The 12,328-nt window shown below is 45.1% G+C and overlaps 1 protein-coding gene across 5 annotated transcripts in view; it reads left to right on the top strand.

Moving 5' to 3' along the window:
* SLC8A3 (solute carrier family 8 member A3) overlaps positions 1-12,328 on the top strand; it is a 112,663-nt gene that overhangs the window by 74,674 nt on the left and 25,661 nt on the right. For 4 of the 5 annotated variants that reach the window (XM_039911518.1, XM_029072625.2, XM_039911514.1 and 1 more), the window contains exon 2: positions 9,161-9,264. In XM_039911518.1, coding sequence (XP_039767452.1) covers positions 9,161-9,264 — 104 coding nt within the window. Of the gene's footprint in view, positions 1-4,525; positions 4,633-9,160; positions 9,265-12,328 lie in introns of all 5 variants that reach the window. The other variant, XM_039911521.1, reaches the window with a different exon arrangement.

Below are 12,328 nucleotides of genomic sequence, written 5' to 3'. Positions count from 1 at the left end.
CAGAGAAGTGAGGTGACTTGCCCAAAATCACACAGCAGACCTGTGGTGGAGCGGGTTTAGAATCCACGTCCTCTGACTTCCAGGCCCGTGTTCTTTTCACTAGGCCTCACTGCTTCTGTTCTATTGGACTCTCCCAAGAGCTTATTACAGTGCTCTGCACCCAGTAAGCACTCAATAAATATGATTGATTGCTTGATTGATTACTAATAATGGTATGTGTTCCGTACTTACAATGTGCCAAGCACTGTAGGTACTAAGCACCAGTCGTTACAATATAATCATGTTGGACACAGTCCCTGCCCTACATGAGGCTCACAGTCTCAGGGGCAAAGACAACAGGTATTTCATCCCTATTCTACAGATGAGGAAACAGGTTCACAGAGAAGTGAAGTGACTTCCCCAGGGTCACCCAGCTGGCAAACAGCAGAGCCGAGACTAGAACTCAGGTCCTCTGATTCCCGGGCCAGTGGTCTTTCCACTAGACCAAGCTGCTTCCTTATTAACCCCTCACCCACCTTTAGTATGATTCACCACCTTGAGCCTGAAGGAGCTAGTTTCAATGGGGCAGAAGGAAGTCCCTCCCTCTCCAGGAACTCTGAGCCCTATGTGGGCCAGGGACTACTACATCTGATCTGATTGTATGTACCCCAGGACTTGGAACCTAGTAAGGACTTCATGAATACCATCGTTCTTATTTCCATCAGTTTATGACCTCAGGGAACTCTGATCTAAGGCCCACAAAGCATGGAGAGAGGGAGGGGGTTGAGAAGATCCTGGATCGAACCGGCCAGATTTAGTTCTGGAACAGCCAGTGGGGGCCGAGAACTTCACTGTGCACTTTGGGCACTGGCTCAGAGGGGAAGCAAAGATCCAGAAGACACTGTCAATTCGTCAATCTATGAAATTAATTGAGCGCTTACTATATGCAGGACACTGTACTAAGTGCAGGAAATAGTACAATACAACAGAATTAGCAGACATGTTCCCTGCCCATAACGAGCCTACAGTCAGTAAGTCAGTAAATTGGATTTATTGAGGGCATACTGTGTGCAGGCCACTCTACTAAGCACTTGGCAGAGTAGAATATAACAATATAAACAAACATTTCCTGTCCTCAGCAAGCTTACAATCTAGAGGAGGATACAGACATTAATATAAATTTGTAATTTATAATTTAAAGATAGAGCTGAAACAGACCTTAAGTGTTTCAGGCCAGGCAGGGTATACCTATCTTATTCTTAAAGAGATTCACAAGTGTAGTTCCCTACTATCCCATTCTAGAGGGTTTTTGTTTTGTTTTGCTTTGTTTTATTGCTATTTGTTAAATGCTTACTATGCACCAGGCACTGTACTAAGCACTGGTGTAGATATCTCATCAGGTTGAACACATTCCATGTCCCACATAGACCCACAGCCTTAATTCCCCATTTTACAAATGAGGTAACTGAAGCACGGAAAAGTTAAGTGATTTGCCGAAGGTCACACAGACAAGTCACAGAGCTGGGATTAGAACCCGTGACCTTCAGACTCCTCGGCCTGTCCTCTATCACTAGGACTAGTGTTCGGGCTAGTCTTTTTTCTATAACAAAAAACCCTTGCAATATTGCTTCTTTTTCAAAAATCCCGTTAAACGTGCTTTGTAATATTCACATTAAGAGCATAAAATCCTGATAATGTCCCTTACTCCACTTTTATTTTGTTGATACCTCCTCTAACTGGTGCTCATTAAACAGCATGGAGCTCAGTGTGCAGTAATTCAGTACGCTGCTTTGTACGCAACAAGTACTCAATAAATACCATTGATTGATTGAGAGAGCTTCTGTGAGGCCCATCCAGTTATTTTATATCCTGGCCCTTATTGATTTCTGCCCCTGATTCTCATAAGACCCAGGCCAGATCCCTCTGAACTCCAGTCAACACCTGCCTTGAAAAGAACCCAAGCCTCCAGAATTTTCCATTGATTTCCCCTCCAGTCTCAGGGAGACCTTGCTGATTTCACCACCGTCTGGAAGAAGACGAAACCAGCTGCAGAGTTCATGAGTTAGAAGGGAAGTAGCCAACTGAGCCCTGGTCAGTTTCACCCCTGAGTCACACCAGCCAGATGAGCTAGTTAAAGAGTCTCTGTTCTTCCAGATGAATCCATTTCCAGGGTCTCTCAGGAGCTTTCTGCTATCTAGCATAAATATTTCTCATTGTTTCTCTTCATCCACCACCAGTGGTGTAAAAGGCTGCTGCTCCCAGTGTTACAGCTACTGTGCATTCAGATATTTAACTTGTTAGTGGATTTCCTGAAAAACTTCCTAACCAGCCTAACCAAAAGGAGGTTAAGAGATCAAACGGCTATGAAGGAGGAAAGCAGAAGGAGGGAAGAAGGGATAAGGAAAGATAGTGAAGGGAGATGGAGAGAAAATCACAAGTCACTTGAAGCTGAGCTGTGGGTGTTGCCAAGTCAAGTTGACAAGGTCTATGATGGTCTCTTGCCATCTGCTGGTATATCCCTCCAAACTGAGATACAAGTACTCATATTCAGTCAGTCAATCAATAGAATTTATTGAATTTAGTGAGCACTTAACTGTATTTGTTAAGCACTTACTATGTGCCAGGCATTGTACAAACTAATTAGGTTGGATGCAGTCCATGTCCCACACAGGGCTCACAGTTTCAAAACCCATTTTACAGATGAGGTAACTGAAGTCCAGAGGAGTGAAGTGATTTGCCCAAGGTCACACAGTAGAAAAGCGGCAGAGCAGGGATTAGAAACTAGGTCCTTCTGATTTCCAGGCCTGTGCTCTATCCACTAGGAGCCTGTGCTCTATCCACTAGGACACGATGCATCTCCTACTATGTGCTGAGCACTGTACTAAATTCTGGGGAGAGTACACTACTACAGAATTGGTAGGTGTATTTCCCTTCCTGATCTGACCTTGCAGTGCAGTACACAAACATAATAATAATGATATTATTTGTTAAGCACTCATTATGTGCGAAACACTCTTCTAAGTGCTGGGGGGGGGTACAAAGTGATCAGGTTGTCCCATGTGGGGCTCCCAGTCTTAATCCCCATTTTCCAGATGAGGTAAATGAGGCACAGAGAAGTGAAGTGACTTGCCCAACGTCACACAGCTGACAAGTGGCGGAGCAGGGATTAGAACCCACGACCTCTGACTCCCAAGCCCAGGCTCTTTCCACTGAGCCATGCTGCTTCTCAACATGACTGTCACATGGTACACAAGAGAAGGTGAGAAGAAAGTTTTCATGTTTACAAACTCTGGATGGTGTGGTTGAGGGTGAGATGAGGGAAATTACAGTCTAGTGAGCTTACATTCTATTCAGTTCAGTATTTGGTAGTTGGCAGGAGTACTAAGTTTGGTCTCAGAAACCAAATTATGAAGAAACTGCCACTGGCTTTTGAATTTTGAATGGTCAAGATCACTACTTCGACGTTAGATTAAGTGCCACATCACCATTCCATAGATCAATATCAATATGCAGCAAATTACTTGACAAAATTCAGGAGAGCAGGTGTCATGGCTCAATAAAACCCAAGTTGACTGATGGAGAAGGAAAAGCAAAAGAAGTGGAAACCCAGTTATTTGTAGGAAAATATCTGCTATTGAATAAGTCCAATTCTCCCAGGACGTAAAGGGTTTCTCTTTCTCTTTCTCTCTCTCTCTCGGGGAAATCAGTAGAGAAACAGTATGACTGTTCCTGGAGACCTTGGTTCCAATCCTGCCTCCGCAACTTACCCACTGCATGACCATGGGCAAGGCACTTAACTTCTCTGGGCCTCAGTTGCCTCATCCGTAAAATGTGGCTAAAATACCTGTTCTCCCTTCCGCTTAGACCATGAGGCCTGTGTGGGGTAGGGACTGTGTCCAATCTGATTGTCTGAGTGCTTAGTGTGGTGCCTGGCACATAGTAAGCACTTGACAAATTCCACAATGACGATCATTATCATTATGTCAGTAAGGTACATTTGGTGTGGTTCTAACTCTTTCATACTACTAAGAGACTATTCTGAGTCCTTTCTGACCTTTTCTCTTCTCCCACTCACTTCTTTGTCACTCTTGCACTTGGATTTGCACCCTATCAACAGCCCTTTGTATCCAAAGCTGTAATTTATATTAATGTTTGCCATCCCCTCTAGACTGTAAGCTCATTGTGGGCAAGGAGCGTATCTACTAACTGTTACAGTGGAATCTCTCAAGTGCTTAGTATGGTGTTCTGCCCACAGCAAGCGCTCAATAAATACCATTGATTGATTGGGTGTCACTCCAGTGGGTGGGCAAAGTATGCAGCCATGTGCAGAGAACCTTCTACGCTCCTCCCAAAGTGCCTAATGATGCCTAAAGTTTAGGCACAGCAATGCATGCTCAATGTATGAAGCAATGTATTCAATGCCCCCCTAATGGATTGAGTTAACTTTGACCTTCTGAGCTTGTGATTTTTCCTCTTGCCTTCTCCTCTGCTGGCTCTTTCGCCCCTTGCTCCCTGCTTATTATACTTATTATGTTTCCGTCCACAGCAAAACAATTCACATCCAGGTAATTGATGATGAGGAGTATGAGAAAAACAAGAATTACTTCATTGAGCTGATGGTCCCACGCATGGTGGATATGAGTTTACAGAAAGGTGTAGTACCCTGTCCTCCTCACTAACCTTAACACTCTTCTTTTCTTTCTTCTTTCTTCCTTTTCATTCCCCTCCTTCTCCCCTCCCCTTCTCCTCTTTCTCTTCTTCTTCTTCCTTCTCCCCTTTACCTTGGTTATAATCATTCTGTCCCTCCTTCTCTTTCTCTCTTCTCTCTCTCTCTCTCTCTTTTCTGTCTGTCTTTCTTACTTCCCTGCTCTGGCCTTAACAGTGCTGTACACAAACATGACTGTCACATGGTATGCAAGAGAAGGTGAGAAGGAAGTATTCATGTTTACAAACTCTGGAGGGTGGGGGTGGGGGTAAGATGAGGGAAATTGGTGGGAAGAGAGAGAGAGAACAGTTTAAATACCTTGTTTGGGGGTTCCTCATGAAGCCTCTAGAATGGAAGCTCGTTGTGGACAGGGAACTCTTTTACCAACCCTAATAATAATAATAATCCAGTACTTTTTAAGCACTTACTCTGTGCCAAGCACTATTAATCAAGTTAGACCCCATCCCTGTCCCACAAGGGCTCACAATCTAAGTAACAGGGAGTAAGATTAATTCCCATTTTACAAATGAGGTAACTGAGGCACCAAGAAATTAAGTGACTTGTCCAAGGTCACAGAGCAGACACGTGGCAGAGCCGGCATTAGGACCCACATCCTCTGATTCCCAGACCTATGCTCTTGCCACTACATTATGCTTCTTCTCTGTTATACTGTGCTCTCCCTAGTGCTTAGGATGGTGCTCTGCACACAGAAAGTGGTCAGTACATACACTGATTGATTGATTGCTTCATACTCACAGCCTGGTCAACAAAGAGCTTGGGAAAGGAGTCTAAGTTCATAGGGGTGTCTTAGAGCTTTCCCACTGGGCCTTGTGTATCAGCTTTTTTCTTCATGGGATTTAATAATAATGTTGGTATTTGTTAAGCGCTTACTATGTGCCGAGCACTGTTCTAAGCGCTGGGGTAGACATAGGGGAATCAGGTTGTCCCACGTGGGGCTCACAGTCTTCATCCCCATTTTACAGATGAGGGAACTGAGGCACAGAGAAGTTAAGTGACTTGCCCACAGTCACACAGCCGACAAGTGGCAGAGCTGGGATTCGAACTCATGAGCCCTGACTCCAAAGCCCATGCTCTTTCCACTGAGCCACGCTGCTTCTCCACACATGAAATGTGTGGCTACCACACATGAAATGCTGTTTTCCCTCAGGTTGATGATAATGGTATTTGTTAAATACTTACTCCATGCTAAACACTGGACTAAATGCTGGGGTAGATATAAGATAATCAGGTCACACTCAGTCTCTGTCCTAGAAGGGACTCACTGTCTAAAGGAGAAGGGGTACAGATATTGAATCCCTACTTTACAAATGAAAACAAAATTGAGGCACAGAAAAGTGAAGTGATTTACCCAAAGTCACACAGCAGGCCAGTGGCAGAGCCAGGATTAGAACCCACGTAATCTGACTTCCAGACCCGGGCTCTTTCAATCGATCGATCGATCAATGGTATGCACTGAATGCTTACTGTGTGCAGAACACCATACTGGATGCTTGGGAGAGTACAGTTGAACATATTGTAACTCCACCAACTCCACTAAGCCATGCTGCTCCTCATCTCAGGAAATGAGTAAGGGGATAATGAGAGCCCAAAGTCCTTCCCAATAGAATCACATGAGTCTTGCAACACTAATGGAACATTGAAACCCACTCGGTACGTTGGCACAAAAATTTCCCCCCCTGCCTTCCTCTCCTCACCAGTCACCAGCCCCAAGGCTGAAATGGCTCCTCTTCCCTTTCAGTTCCTTTGTGAGGCAGGACCCACTCAGTACTTGATATTCACCCAGCCCTCAGCCCCAGAGCACTTTTGCATCATATCCATAATTTATTTTAATGTCTACTTCCCCATCTAGTCTGCAAACTCCTCATGGGCAGGAAATAGGCCTACCAATCTGTTGTTTTGTGCTCTCCCAAGTGCTTAGTACAGTGCTCTGCACACAGTAAGCGCTCGATAAATACCATTGATTGACTGATCAATTGTGGACTTACCCTGCCATTAGCCACGATCTGGCTTACAGAGCCTTGCCCTGTAACTGGAGTGAAAAGGCCAAGTGGAACAGCCCCTGAAGCCTGTCTTTCCCTCTCCGGAGATAGGACCCTAGAGAATGTGGAAGAGGAGGTGGGTGATCAGGCCTAGAAATAGGACCTTTCCAAATCCATGTATACTGGCGGGGAGGGGACAGGAGAGGCAGGTCTGTAGATGGTATCTGAGAGCTCTCTCCTGGAGGATCTAAAAGATTTAAAGGAATGTCAGTCCCTTCCAAACTAGGGAATCAAGTCTCACTCAGGACCCTCCACGTCTCTTTGATTTGGGGCAGATGTGAGGAAATCTCCTGCCTCCATGGCATAGGTCAGCAATTTTACACCTTAGTGCTCGACAGGGTCTGTCTCGGTACTTGGTAAATGTTTAACTATGTGCCAGGCACTGTACTAAGTGCATGGAGTAGATACCAGGTAATCATTTTGAACACAGTCCCTGTCCCACATGGGACTCATGGTCTTAATCTTCATTTTATAGGTGATGTAACTGAGGCAAAGATAAGTGAAGTGATTTGTCCAAAGTCACAGAACATACTTATGGCAGAGCCGGGATTAGAATCCAGGTCTTTCTGACTCCTGGGCCTGTGTTCTATCCATTAGGCAATGCTGCCTCTCTAAAGTGGTCCCTTCTGTCAATCGGTCATTTCCCTTCACTAGCCCTCTCTTTGTCTGCCTGCCTTTGGAAAGGGTCTGAGAGGCCCTTCGTTGACTGAGTTGGCCCCCTCCTCCGGGAGGCCAGCTCTACAGTGGCTAATCTTCCATTGCTCATGCGGTTGTAAGTGATTGTAGGAAGTGACGGAGAGAAGAGACAAATAAGGTCCTGAGGGAGTAAGTTCTCAGGTACATGTCTTTTTTCCATTTCTCAGTGAACCCAAGAATTAAAGGTTGGGGAAACCTTCCCTATGACCTATCAGAACAGTCAATCATTCAGTCAGTCAATCGTATTTATTGAGCACTTTGCTTTTAATGGTGTTTGTTAAACTCATACTATTTGCTAATCAGGTTGAACACAGTCCATGTCCCACAAAGGGCTCATAGTCTTAATCCCTATTTTACCAATGAGGTAATCGAGGACCAGAGAATTTAAGTGACTTGTCTAAAATCACACAACAGAAAAATGGAAGAGCTGGAATTAGAATCCAGGTCCTTCTAACTCTATCCATTAAGCCACTCACTGTGTGCAGGGCACTGAGGTGAATGCTTAGGTATTTATTGAGCACTTATTGTACTGAACTCTTGGGAGAGTACAATGCAATAGAGCTATGGTATTTTCCTGTGAGCCATAGAGTCCAGTGTCCACCTTATAATCCCACAAAAATTGGTGATTTTATTGAGAAGCAGTGTGACCTAGTAGAAAGAGTCCTGGGAACCAGGGGACCTGGGTTCTAATCTCAGCTCTGCTTGGGACCATGGTAAAGTCACTTAACTTCTCTGTACCTCAGTTTCCTCATCTATAAAATGAAGATTCAATGATTGTTCCCTCTCCCCCTTAGGGTATGAGCCCCATGTGCAAAAGGGATTGCATCCAGTTGAATTATCTCATATCTTCCCCCAGCATGGAGTAAGGGCTTAACCAGTACTTACCAGTGTGGCCTAATGGATAGAGCACGGGCCTAGGAGTCAGAAGGACCTGGGTTCAAATCTTAGCTCTGTCACTTGTCTGCTTTGTCACCTTAGACAAGTCATTTAAATTATCTGGGTCTCAGTTCCCTCATCTGTAAAATGGGGATTAAGACTGTAAGCCCCGTGTAGGACAGGGACCATGACCAACCTGATTAGTTTGTATCTACCCCAGCACCTAGCACAGTGCCTGGCACATAGTAAGCACTTAACAGATCCCAGAAACCAAAAAAAAAAAAAAAAAGCCAAACAGGAAGCCTCTACCCCCTTACCCCCATTCCTTCTCCCATCTCTCTCTTTCTGAGTTCCCTCTTTCTCTCAGACCTGTCCTCTTCTACAATTACATCAGAGAGGGAGAAAATGGCACAAGGGAAGAATATGAGTGTGCCTTCCATATGTTTGGCAGTCCTACTCATCTGGGTTATTCCTTATTGGCCAGCCATTAGTCAGTTGAGAGGATGCAATGAATACCATGTGACAGCAAATGGAATGTACTGCAGAAGTCATTCCACTAACCTTGAGCAAGTTCTAATTCTACTCCCCTCTTCCCACTCCCATCCCTCTTCTCTCCCTGTCCCCAACTCCTTCTCCCACTCTCCACGACGAACCAGGGTGCCACGAACAGCTAAAGCCAGTTTCCAGTGCTCCACCTCTCCAGGACGGCTCTGCCCAAGGCAGCGGGGGCGGGGCTTAGCTGCGGGCGGCAAGAGGGATTGGTCCCTGCTGTGCAGAAATTATGCCCTCCAGACAACCTCCTGCCAACCCACTGTACACACTGTCTCTCTTATTGTCCCTACAGGAAGACCGTAAGGGTTAAAATAGTAGATGAGGAGGAATACGAAAGGCAAGAGAATTTCTTCATTGCCCTTGGTGAACCGAAATGGATGGAACGTGGAATATCAGGTGTGAGATGCTTTTGAAAAAGAAAAAATGAAAAAGAACTGAAAAGAAACAAAATCAAAAAGAGAAAAGAGAAAGTCACTCGATTCCACCCCCTCCCTTTTCTCCTTCTCCCTCCTCCTCTGCCTCCTCTTTCCTCCTTCCAAGCAATGAACTTTTTTATTCTTTTCCCTCCTGTATTCTCGCTCTCACCCTGTTTCGGTGTCATCTCTGCCTTTGTAGCCTTAGCCGATTTCTGATCCTCCTTGCCCACCTTGGGGGTAGCACTCCATCCCTGCACTTGTCTTGATATCCTCTCCAGTTTTCTTTACTTGTTTCTTTGGGATGTTTTCTTGGGTTCCCACCCCCTTTTCCTCCCTGGTGCAAATCCTTGTTGGGTGGAATGGAAAGGAAAAAGAGAAGAATGTTTTGCATGGCTGTATTCCCTCCTCCCTCCTTGCTAGCCCCCATTATTTCTTTCTCCCCATCCTCCTCCTCCCTCTCCTTTCCCTCAGCCCAGATTGAATGACATTCCTGAGTTCCTCTTGCACAAAATGCCTGGCCTTGGTCTCCCCACCTCTGGTTTGATGCTGTATTTCACTCGTTCATTTGAGGTTCGTAACATACTGTTCAGGGGTTCACTGGCCAAGCTGCCCACTTGCCCCTGGACCCTTCCTGGAGGTAAGTGTCATTCCTCCTCCCTGTTATACCCTTGGGGAAACTGAGGCACAAAGCAGTCACCCACCCTGCATTAGGACAACCACCCAAATTGGTGGCTGAGGCCTATACCTCCCCCTCCCTTTCTTGTTAGTGGTGAATTAAAAATGTTCAGTTTGCCAGTGAGTTGAAGACCATCTTCATTCAGAGCATTTATTTGGAGTTTACTGTGTGCCAAGCACTGCACTAGGCACTGGAGGGAAGTCAGACTGAAAGGCCGAGGGCTCTCAAGCAGTTTAAAATCCAATGGGGATGAAAAATGGTCCAAATTAACAGATAGACAATAGGTAAAAGAGAAAAACAGAGGAATTAATGATCAAAAGGATAGATAGATAGATAGATAGATAGATAGATAGATAGATAGATAGATAGCTGGCTAGAGCAATATAAACGTGATTGCTAAGAGTGGCTGATGAGGTGAGATGATCAGAAAGGTGAAACTTTGTTGGGAAATGCTTTCTGTATATAGTGAGAAAGAAAAATGAGGAGAAAAAAACCTGAAAAGAAAAAAAAATAAAGGAATTTGGCAAATTTAAGGGGTAAGGGAGTTTTTTGTAAGGCACATGGTGTCATGGAAAAATAGACATTTGTTTTGGGAGGAGAATCAAGGGCTGGGAAGGAGTGAAGGGAGAAGAGAATCAAGGCCTAAGAATGCTCAAGGAATAACCCATTGTAATAACCCAATGCCCAGTTCTTCTGCCAGAATTCCAACAGAGTTTGAGTCAATTGCCCACTGAGTTTGCCTGGCCTTTGAGTTGATGGATTTTTCCACTGGACTGTCATGGCAGAGGTAATGGGCCTGGGATATCAGAGAGATTTAGGGGAGTGCAATTATAGCACATCACTTAGGAATCAAGTCAGCTCTTTTAAACCTGTCATTCTTTCATTCATTTAGTAGTATTTATTGAGCACTTACTGTGTGCAGAGCACTGTACTCAGCTCTTGGGTTGCCTCCATCAGAGCATCAGTCATTGGTTCTCCTGTCCCTCACCAACTATGAAAATTCATGTTGATTCATTTTCTCCCTTTTGGGGCCTTGAGAATCACAGGGATGGATTTTCCCCTCTCATAAATGGGGTTTCCCTCCCAAGAATCCAGTTCTGCTGCTTGCTTTCTCTGGTGAGCCCTCAGGAAAACACACTTTTCCTGAAGAATGATGCTCTGCTGCAATGTGCCATCTTGATGGAAGAAGAAATGGCATGTGAACGGTTGGCCACAGCTTTGTGTTGGGACCAACCATTGTTTGGTTGGGCAGGGGAGTCTCTTATTTGCTTGTTTCACAGGGAATTGGAAGCAGCAATTCAAGAAGTTAATGATTCAACATGTCCTTCCATGTTCAAGTCCAGACTGGCTTGGGAAGATGCCCGGGACCAAGAATCCCAAGAACATCAATCTTGGATTGTCCTTGGGGGTCTGGGTCCCTGATAGGTAGACCCAATCGGTTGTTTTGCTTGGGAATGCCCATGGCATTCCTGGCCCTTGATCTCTCAAGGTGGGCATGGACCAAACCCAGGGCTCTTAGGTCTCCATATGGCCTGACCATTTGGATGTCCAGTACTGGCTGCCCATGGGGATGGATTCCTCAAGGGACTCCTGCAGTGGGCTAGGGGGAAGACAAGTCAGATGGTGGAGAGATGGAAACCCAATTCCTGGGGAAGGTGACTAGAGTGCTCCAAATGCCCGCTTAGAACACACCGTTCTGTTCTTGAGCCATCTGATGTTCCAGATTGTTAGGTTGCATGTCTGTGTTTGGTTTGGGCTGGTTCTCATTGTATGAGGACTGTCCTTGACCATCTGATCAGTCCTGGCTCTTTCCCTGCTGTTAAGGAGGAGCGCAGGATTTCCTGATTTCCCTGCTTTAATCAGGAGGAGCACAGGAAGTACTACTATTACTTCTACTACTAATAATAATAATAATAATAATTGTGGTATTTATTTAGCACTTACTATGTGCCAGTCCTAAGCCCTGAGGTGGATATAAGAAAATTGGGCTGGACACAACAGCAGACGTGGCAGAGCTGGGATCATAACCCAGATCCTTCTGACTCCCAGGCCCTTGTCCCTTATTATGGGCAGGGATGGTGTCCACTCATTCTGTTGTATTATACTCTCCCAAGCGCTTAGTACATTGCTTTGCACATAGTAAGCACTCAATAAATGCTACTGATTGATCAATAGTAATAATAATATTAATTGTGGTATTCAGTCCTTACTATGTGCTGATGAGGTGAGATGACCAGGAACTGTACTAAGCGCTGGGTAGATGCAAAGTATTCAGGTCTGACAAAGTCCCTGCCTCAACTAGGGTTCACATTCTAAATAGTGGGGAGAACAGGATACTGAATCCACATTTTGCAGATGAGGAAACTGG

The sequence above is a fragment of the Ornithorhynchus anatinus genome, chromosome 1, assembly GCF_004115215.2.
Source record: "Ornithorhynchus anatinus isolate Pmale09 chromosome 1, mOrnAna1.pri.v4, whole genome shotgun sequence".
NCBI lineage: Eukaryota > Metazoa > Chordata > Mammalia > Monotremata > Ornithorhynchidae > Ornithorhynchus > Ornithorhynchus anatinus.
Note: the sequence above shows the minus strand (reverse complement) of the source record. Positions and strands in the feature narration are given on the sequence as shown.